Raw genomic sequence first — 10,207 nt, 5'->3', positions numbered from 1 at the left:
ACACACGCTTCGATTTGCTTTTGATTCGATGTTAGATTCAATTTTCTATTAGATCTGGCATTAGATCTTCCCATTCAAATTGGCATTAAATCTGTACTTTTGCATTAGATATCGAATTCGATATCGAATTTGATTTACATTCATGGTACATTGTACACATTCGATTTACTGGATCGAATTCGATATTTCAGTAGATTTTTCTTTTTGATTTTGAGAAAACAGGAGCACGCATCGAATCAAATGCAGATCAAAAGTGTCCTAAAAATCATTTGATGTGGATTCGATTTTGCCTCTATAAGCAAAATCGAATAGAAAATCGATGCATGTGTACACAGCTATAGATAGAAATGAGATAGATAGCTATGAGATAGATAATTATGAGATTATGAGATAGATAGAGATATAGATAGATGAGTCAGATATATATATATATATATATATATATGTATATATATATATGTATATATAAAAGAATAGAATTCCTTTATCCGTCTCACAATGGAGAAATTCGCATTGTTACAGCAAAGTGCATAGTAGAGATAGAATACATAGTATAATAAAAACACACATAACAAATTAAATAAAAGAAGAGAAACCAAAACAAAGTACAGAACCATGGTAAGTAAAAATGTAAATAAAAATATGTAAATATATATTGCACATGATTGGCATAACATTAAGTAATGCCAAGATGTATGCAGGAATCTACCGGGGACCATGGTGGTTATGTAGTCTAACCGCAGCAGGAAGAAAAGACCTGCGGCATCTCTCCGTAAGACATCAAGGGTGAAGCAATCTATCACTAAAGGAACTACTTAATTCTGACAAAATGTCCTGGAGTGGGTGGGACGGATCATCCAGCAAGGATGCTAACTTACCAATTACCGTATTTATCGGCGTATAACACGCACAGGCGTATAACACGCACCTTCATTTTAAGAGGGAAATTCCAGGAAAAAAATAAGAATAACTCAGATAAAGCAGAAGCCAGAGAAATTCACTCATCATTCCCCCCCCCCCCCCGCCCCCCCAGCCCCCAGGTTTATTACAGTGTTATTACACTGTTTATTAGCATACAGCATTAATTTAAATACCGTACTGGATTTTACTTGCAGGGCAGCACAGTTATCCTTCTCCTCCTCCAGGCTACAGCCAGCGCTTGGGAAGGCTGATGACGCTGCTGTAGCCAGGGAGGAAGGAGTCACTGTGCAGGGAGGAGCTTTAACCCCTTGGGTGGTGGGTTGTGCTGGGGCAGGACAAACCTACCAGGGCAGGTTTATCCTGCCCCAGCAAAACCCACCACAGAAGGTTAGAAGCAGCCCGCCCCCCCCTCGCCTCCGCTCCGGCGTTAGTACGCCGGAGCTTCCCTGCTGCCTCTCTCCCCCTTCCTAGCCGCCTGTCACATTTAGCAGTGACGTCGGCGGCAGGCTGGGGGATGTTCGCGGCTCGGGAGGACTCGGGTGCCTGAGCGCTTCCGAGTCCCCCCGAGCCTGGCCGACATTACCCGAGCCTGCCGCCGACGTCACTGTAAAGTGACAGGCGCGCCGGGGTGATCGGGGAAGCTCCGATCGCCGGAGGACAGGGGGACTGGGCTGGAGCTGATCGGAGGTATGGGGTAGAGGTGCTGCGCCAGTGGTGCACACCTGGACACCACTGGCGCGCACCTATTATATAATACAGGTACCGTCGGGTGTATTTACCGCAATTTACCGCCGTATAGCACGCATATCGGCGTATAACACGCAGCCATCTTTTCCCCCTGTTTTCAGGGGGAAAAAAGTGCGTGTTATACGCCGATAAATACGGTATTCTCCTCTCACTCACCACCTCTACCATATCCAAGGGGATTCCCAAAACGGAACTGGCTTTCCTAACCAGACAGTTTAGTCTCTTGCTATCAGCAGACGTAATGATGCTACCCCAGCAAACCACCCCAAAGAATATAGCTGATGCCACCACAGATTCAAAGAAAGTCCTCAGTAGTGCTCCCTGCACCCCAAAAGACCTCAATCTCCTCAAAAAGTACTGTAGAATTATCAGTCCAATCCAGTTTATTGTTCAGGTGAAAACCCAGGTACTTATAAGATTTTACAATCTCAATATCTGCTCCCTGGGTCCTCACTGGTAAAGGAGGAGAGTGTTGACTTATATATTTGGGCTATATAGATATGATTTGAATCCTGCGGGCACCCTATATACTGTACATGTGAGCTTAGCATATATATATGAGATAGATATGAGACGGATAGATAACAGAGGCAGAATTCTGGGAGGCAATGGAGTCATCTGTCGCAGGGCTCCTGCTCTCAAGGATAATATATGTGTTCTCCTTCTCTTTCTATACATACAGTATATAATATATATTTCATAACAGACTATGGGCTAGATTTTCTAAGCTTCATAAGTGATAAAATGAAAAGTGATAAACAGCCAGCCAATCAGCTCCTACTTGCCATGTCACAGAGTGTGTTTGAAAAATGTCAGGCAGGAGCTGATTGGCTGGCTGTTTATCCCTCTCCATTTGATCACTTTTGAAGCTTAGAGAATCTGGCCTTATATATATTTTGAATAACGTTGTGTGTGTGTGGGGGGGGGTGCACCAATATTCATCTAGCCTCCGGGCAACTGGGACGAACTTAAGCCACAGATAGATAGTTAGATAGATAGATAGATAGATAGATAGAGGAGACAGATAAAGATATGAGATAAATCGATACATACCACTTTTAGAAGAACACACACACACACACTAGGGAACGTTCTGTGTAGTCACATGGTGCACCTATAATGAATCCTGATTCTGCGGGCTCCCTATATATAGCTGTATGTGTGAGCTTAGCATTATGGCGCTGTGGTAACTCTCTCAGGCTCAGACATTTCTGTTTTACAACAATTTTGCGACAAGGAAAGTGTCTGTCTGGGAAAACCCTGCCTACCAGCGGCCTACAGCTCAGAGTGTGCTTTGCACTGTACTGTGAGATGTGGCACACTTGTGTCAGCCATAGATGAGGAGAGGGGAGGAGGGGGAGGCTGCAGTCTGGGCCCACTCCTCATAAAAGACAAGGAGAAGATCAAAGGCCACTGGCAAGGTTTCTGTGGGAAGTTCTCTGCTAAAAACAAGACAAATTTAGATATTGTGATGCTAAGTATCTGTAGTGGGCACTGCAGGCCCAGCACCAGACACCGGGCCTCACACAGCTTCTGTGGGGGAAACAAAACTTTCACATAGTTCTCAGGCACTGTTATGACAACAGTTACGTTTCATTGTTTGCAGAGTGGAAGATTATAGATGATGTTAAAGTGAATACAGACTGAGATGTTTAGAATTAGGTCCTTTCAGATGTAGCTGCCTCGGCACACAGCGTTTACAGGTCTATAGATGCCGCTAATACCGTCCATTGTCTGATGAGCATCAACCGGGAAGGACAATGATTGCAGACGTGTGACCGTGTTTGCAATCACTGTACGATTTGATAATAGCGCGTCAATCAGATCCAATTTGGCCAATCAGATGCAATTTGGTCAAACAGGACCAATGTGCATGGCCTGGCACAGGACTCTTACATATACATACATACATACATACATACATACATACATACATACATGTCAGCTTACATGGAAGATTGAATATAACAAATCCATTCTGAGATTTCATGCTGGCAATTAAAGCGAAACGTCCCAATATTCTCTGTAGAGTGCTACGGGAATAAGTGTGCGCTATATGAGGATTTGGTAATATATATATGGATATTTATTTATTAACAGTTTCTTATATAGCGCATACATATTCCGCAGCGCTTTATAGAGAATATTTGAACATTCACATCAGTCCCTGCCCCAGTAGAGCTTACAATCTATATTTTGCACATAACTGCCAACTTTCTGACTGAGCTAGTATAGTGGAAGGGGCTTGACATGACGGAAAAGGCTGCGGGTGGTTTCCCGATGCCGGTAGCCAGGGCCGGCGCTACCCACTCAGCAGCTCCTGCAAAGCAGGGAGGCGCCATGCTGAAAAGGCGCTGTCTCCCTCCCTGCTCTGCTAAAGCTGCCTCATCCCTCACTGTCACTGCCTCCTGCACGCCGCCCGCAGTGCCTGTCTGACAGCGGGCAAGCGGCAGTATAAAGAGCTGCTCCCTGCACTGTGAGTGCACACAGCCTGCACGCCGCTCACAGCGCCTGTCTGACAGCGGACGTCAGTATGGAGCGGCTGAGCAGTTCCCTGCACCACGCACACACTGTCCTCCTTCTGCGACCTGCCCCCTCTTCCTCACGGACACTTGCGCTGAGGCATGTAGCGCTGTCTGTGAATGCCTGGATGACATGTCATGTCCGGATCTGCCCCCTACCCATTGCTCCCCTTGCATCTCCTCCTTCTCTCCCCTCCTTTCCCCCTCAGTCACGAGACGGGTGTAATGGCGTCCTCAGCATCCTGCCTACGCAGATAGAAGAGTAGGGACTGCACAAGAGTTAAACAGCTAAAGAACAGTGAGTCTTTTATTATACATGTTTACCTTTTTTAATAATTGTAGATTTTATATTAATTTAGACACTTTTTAAATAATGGGCTGGGTTATGTGCCTAAAGGTGGCCATACACACTGCAATAGCAGCGTGCGATGCGATGTGCGCTCCTGCAGGCATCGCACAGTACACAAAGTATGTGCTGCACATACTTTTTGTACTGCTTTCGGATCGCATCGCATGCACATTGCATGCATGCCCTGCGATGCAATCTAGCAGCATGTATGGGCACCTTTAGTGCCTGCAACATTTTGCGGACACAGCACTGAGACATGAGTACATGCACCCGAGATCCTCCATAGGATCGCATGTTGCATACGCTCCCACAATCGGGCTGCAGCTTGTTGCAATGGCAATGTGAAAGGGCGCAAAATGTATGGTTTGCAGGAGGGCGCCGGACACCCTAGCACCGGCCCTGCCGGTAGCCACTCCCCCTGTGGCTAATCTGTGGTTCTGAAGAAGCCTCTCAAGCGTACGCTCTCTGGGACTGGCACAGAGCCAGACACAAAGGGGTTTATTTGCTTATTCTCTACCAGAAGGTGCTAAATATATAACTTGATTCTAATTGGTTGCCCATATCAACATCCCATCTGAAATAGAACTGCCACCTTAGTAAAGTGACCATAACCTGCAATCTTGAGCACTGAGTGTGTTTCCAAGGGTCGACAAAGAACATGCTTCTGGGTCACAGGGCAATTCAGAGCGGTATCCTTGGGACAGTTGCACCTGGGGTAAGTTCGCCATCGTCATGCAGACTTCATTTCAGGCTATTTACAGGTAAGCGCACAGGGAACGATCTAGCGATTCCAGATGGATCTTTTGCGTCAAGATCAGGATTGAAATCCCTAACCAGTTTCAAGCACACGTTTCCCGATGACGGTTTCCATATGAAACTGAAGCTGACTCTCTTATTGGATGCCTGTGGCCTTGTAACGTCATTGGGGTACAGAGCTCAGCCATCTTCAACACTCTTATACCGTACAATATAATACAAGTGCATTGTAACAGCAATCAGTAATTAGCGTCAGTACCACGACGTACGGAATAGGGAAGTTGTGGAAATTCTTGAACATTCAACGGTATCGTCATTTAAACGGCTGCCTAACGTAATGGAAATCGGTATTCAATGCAGATTACGTTGCCGGTTTTATGTAAATGAATATAATAATACACATACCCCCCCTCGGGCAAACTAATATAACGCCACACAAAGTACAAGGAACGTAAGGTGTTTGCTTTGTGGCATCACGCCGGCCGTAAGGCCTTGTTATACAACTGTACTTAGCGTGCATGAACAATCGGCACACATGCCGTACCTTTATGGCTAGCCATGTGCCACAGTATAATATTAAGTTTTAATGAGCTAAAAAAGTCAATGTTATGATAACAACAGCTGCTAAAGGAAGCGCAGGCATATCAGATGCCGAATGTTCTGGGGTTAGAAGGCTTTCCCACACTTCTCTTCCTCCTGAGTTTTATGGCCAGATCCAGATGCCATGCTCCTGTTACACACTTCCATTGTCCCGGGGAGGACTGGGATTGGCTGCAGACTGTGGGAACCTCCGGAGAGGGAACACTTCACACTCTGTTATGCAGATGGAGAGGTATAAAGGGAGGATTCCCTAATAGAACTTCAGACACACGCTGCCTGCCTGACCACAGCCCAGGACTTATACTGGGATCTTACTCATATAGCATGGCTCCTAATAATACCAGGATTGAGGACACTATTACTGAGAGCCACATGGGGAAAGATATTAGGAAGGTAAGGAAATGCAACTTTTGGGTGCCTTCATCTTTCCAAGGACACATAGAAATACTGTAGAAATACTTTTTTTTCTTATATTATATATACATAGTATCTATCTATCTATATAATTTATTTTATTAATTTGATTTTTTAGATTTTTTTTTACATTGAGTTTAAAATAATAGTTTCATCTATAGTGTTTATAGTGATTTTGGTTGTTGTAAGAACTTTGAATTATTCTTAGCTTATTATAGGGATTTTCACGTGCAATGATTCTATTGAATCGTAATATTGCATTTAATTGAATCACAGCAATCAGATGTGAGCACTAAACTAGAGGGATACAAAGTTGACTGCTGATTGGATGCAAAGGCTCCATGCAATATTTGCACACCTATATAATATCATTTAATGAGCCCCAATAGTCCGTTATTACAGCAGAGATTTGCAGGATTTTTGCGGTTTCTGGTTCTTTTGGTTTATTGCATATTTCAGTTATCGGGTGAAATGTAATAGTGGGAGAGGATCAGGAACTGAGAGATTTGGTAAGAAATCTCCAATTTTTTTTAAAGCGGCAATCATTTACCAGTTTGATTTTGCAGTGTAATGATTGATGCTTTTAAAAAAATTGAGATTTCTTACCAAATCTCTCACTTCCTGATCCTCTCCCCCTATTACATTTCGCTTATCATGTTGCTTCATTTCATGATTTTTATGTTTTACTTAGTGAATTATTCAGGTATCAATATGATTTGTTAAAATATCAGATGATCGTGAAAGTGCTAGCTGTTAGCAGCTGTAATTAGATGCGAACAGATGGTTTCTCAATATTACATTTGATTTGATTGTTTAGATTAAGCGAAGGGTCATTATTTCAATATTAAATCAGGCAGGCTGTAACAAGGTGTTACCAAAATGATTATTAGTTTTTTTATTTCTAAAGCTGGATACACACTATAAGACTTATGCAGAAAGGATATACATCTATACATAGATATATGGGGTGAGATTTAATAGAGATTCAGAAAGTGAGAGATTCAGAAAGTGAGAGATTTGGGAAGAAATCTCCAGTTTTTTTAAAGCGGCAATCATTTACACTGCAAAACCAGTTTAATTTTGCAGTGTAAATGATTGCCGCTTTAAAAAAACTGGAGATTTCTTCCCAAATCTCTCACTTTCTGAATCTCTCATCCTATTAAATCTCACCCATGATTACAGTGAGTTAGCATAGTAATGTAGCGTTACTTCATTCCGGACATGTATAGAGGTAATTATCCATCCTAATGGTTATATATATTTTTCCCTTTTAGCTGAGGAAGCCGGTTATTGAGAAAATGAGGCGAGATCGCATTAACAGCAGCATTGAGCAGCTCCGGATGTTATTGGAGAAGGAGTTTCAAAGACACCAGCTCCCCACCAAACCTGAGAAGGCCGACATCCTGGAGATGACAGTGAACCTGCTGAGGCAGCAGCTGCACAGAGTCACCAAAGGTGAGCGCTCACTTCCTGAGCTGATGCACAATGAGCAGATCCTGGTCTGATCAAATCATATTGACTGCGGCAGATTTTTCAGGGGATTTAATATAGATTCAATCCAATTTGGGCCAGTGTAGCAGTTTGCTGGGACTTAATAAGCAAAGTTTGGGCTAAAGTCAACACTAGGTGATAATGGACCTAGTTTGCTGGGACTTGTAGTACAACAACTGTGAGTTGGGGAAGTTTCTTTTAAAGTACAAGACAAGTACATAGGGCACATGGCTGCCTGTATCCTGTTGCACAAGCAGCGTCGGCAGCCATGTTGAATAAAGGCTACCAATGGATTAGGAATTGGTGACAGCCCTGGGGTACAAAATGGCTGCCTTTATTGTGTATAGGTGGCAGGCACGCTTTAAATATACACCATTTATGTCTAGAAGGACATAAAGGTGTTCGGTAATATACCAGATAGTATACATGACTTCATGGGGGAATTGTATCAAACCTATGAGAGAGACAAAAATGTAGGTGCTGCCCAAAGTAACCAATCAGCTTCTAACTGTCATTCTTTAGACTATGCTAGATAAATGATAACTAGAATGTGATTGGTTGTCATTAGCAACTTCTCCACTTCATCTCTACCAACAAAGCCTATGTAAGATAACTATTGATGGATTTATAAAAGTTGTATTGTAATTAATGTAATATATTTTATTTTCTATCCTAGCTGTGACACCATACAGTCAAGCCTTCCCAACGTCGGAGAAGCCGGCAGATTATTTCCACAGCAGTAAACACGTGGACACAGAGATGGGTCTCTGCCATGAACCCCAGAAATGTAGGTCAACAATGGAAAATGTTCATCATCTGGCCACTTTCAACCAAGAAATGATCAAGCAGGCAGCCGAGCCGTACGGTACCTCAGACCTATGGCGGCCGTGGTGATAGCAAGATGGCAGTGTTTGCCACGCCGGAAACGAACTCAATAATGCAAAAGAAATGTAAAACATTCTCGCCTAGTGCCTCCAAGCACAAGAAGCAAAAGGAAATGTTGGTCCGTCGGCGATTTAATATATTTATAATGTGCTACTTTATTTTACCATTCCTGTTATACAGATATTTTTAAAAATGATGCCTTACGACACAAATAATTGTTTTATATGTAGATGATGTGTTAAAATGCATTGAGTGACCAAGAAATATATATAGGATATAGGTCACATAGGGGCTAGTTAAACTAACAGCACAATGGAAGTTGTGCGAGAACAATACAGCATGCAATTAGATGTATCTGGAAAGTTTGAAATGATTGGTTAAACTCTTACTGGTTACTATGGTTACATTGCATCAGTACCCTAAACAAGAGCCATAGTTTAACACTGTGTTAAGTATTCCCTAATGTTCTGTCTTTGTATTGTTAAATGTAGCATTAAGATGAAAAACAGGATTTGGCTCTTTTAGGCGGCTTCTGCCTAGAGGTAGACATGTAAATAATGGGTTTACCCCTTTGTATGTGTGTTAAGTAAATAGATCTTGTTTATATTCGGAAGAGGGGATTTCCCTTCCATGAAGGGCAGAAATCCTAATCTCTTATCACTACCTATTACTGTATGTTTTACCCACTTTGTAAAAGGAAATCTTGGCAATTGTGCTGAAACTGAATGTTCTTTTCTATGAAAAGTATAATATTTTTATTGAAGTTTATTTTTTTGGCTTATTTTGCACCATCGCGATGATAATATATGCAGATAAAATCTCTAAATAAATATGTTTTGTAAAACGGTTTGTTTGAGAATGTAAATATCTTCCTTTATGCCCAGAACACGTTACACACACTCTCCTGGGCAAATGGGCAAATAATCTGCATACTACATATACAATGTATATAAAATAGGTGGGGCTACCGCAACAGATTACAGGTTCTATTTAAAGCACATCTACACCACGGACTAAAGTGGAAAATACATATTCAATATGTAAATGTTAAAGATACATAGAAAAAAGAATAAAGATGTTATATATTCTTTAATTATATTATCGTTTTATAATAATAATAACAACAACAGCAAAGTTCTATAGTATATTATTAATTGTATTATTATTATTTATTATCCTTTATTTGTAAGGCACAACATTGGGTACAAGCAGCAAAGACTTTTCTGCATTTTGCAGTGAAAACACCCACAAAAAGTATTATAGTGTGCTTTCTACCACTAACATTATACTGTAATTCAATGTTTTGGCCAACTCTGGCGTCTGCTCTACTTATGTCCATGCCTGCAAGAGGTTATACTGTGCACACCTATACTACAGTATATCTGCCTATGCCTGCGAGAGGTTATACTGTGCACACCTATACTACAGTATATCTGTCCATGCCTGTGAGAGGTTATACTGAGCACACCTATACTACAGTATATCTGCCCATCACTGCGAGAGGTTATACTGTGTACACCTA

General features: G+C 42.0%; 1 protein-coding gene across 1 annotated transcript; it reads left to right on the top strand.

Moving 5' to 3' along the window:
• The first annotated feature begins 5,713 nt into the window (after positions 1 to 5,713).
• LOC146042755 (transcription factor HES-5-like) lies at positions 5,714 to 9,504 on the top strand. Its single transcript, XM_083162962.1, has 3 exons — positions 5,714 to 6,288; positions 7,584 to 7,764; positions 8,477 to 9,504. Exons 1-3 carry the CDS (start codon positions 5,944 to 5,946, stop codon positions 8,692 to 8,694), a joined length of 744 nt encoding a protein of 247 aa, XP_083019088.1. The 5' UTR covers positions 5,714 to 5,943; the 3' UTR covers positions 8,695 to 9,504.
• The last annotated feature ends 703 nt before the right edge of the window (positions 9,505 to 10,207 follow it).

Source organism: Crinia signifera, chromosome 19, assembly GCF_055691185.1.
Source record: "Crinia signifera chromosome 19, ASM5569118v1, whole genome shotgun sequence".
Classification (NCBI taxonomy): domain Eukaryota; kingdom Metazoa; phylum Chordata; class Amphibia; order Anura; family Myobatrachidae; genus Crinia; species Crinia signifera.
This window is presented reverse-complemented; position numbering and strand designations above follow the sequence as displayed.

What these genes read in the sequence shown, in the direction of transcription:
- LOC146042755 (XM_083162962.1), top strand. Translation starts at nt 5,944, where the DNA reads ATGCCGAATGTTCTGGGGTTAGAAGGCTTTCCCACACTTCTCTTCCTC. An exon ending in TGGGGAAAGATATTAGGAAG is followed by an intron (nt 6,289 to 7,583) that starts GTAAGGAAATGC and finishes TTTCCCTTTTAG; the next exon opens with CTGAGGAAGCCGGTTATTGA. An exon ending in GCTGCACAGAGTCACCAAAG is followed by an intron (nt 7,765 to 8,476) that starts GTGAGCGCTCAC and finishes TTTCTATCCTAG; the next exon opens with CTGTGACACCATACAGTCAA.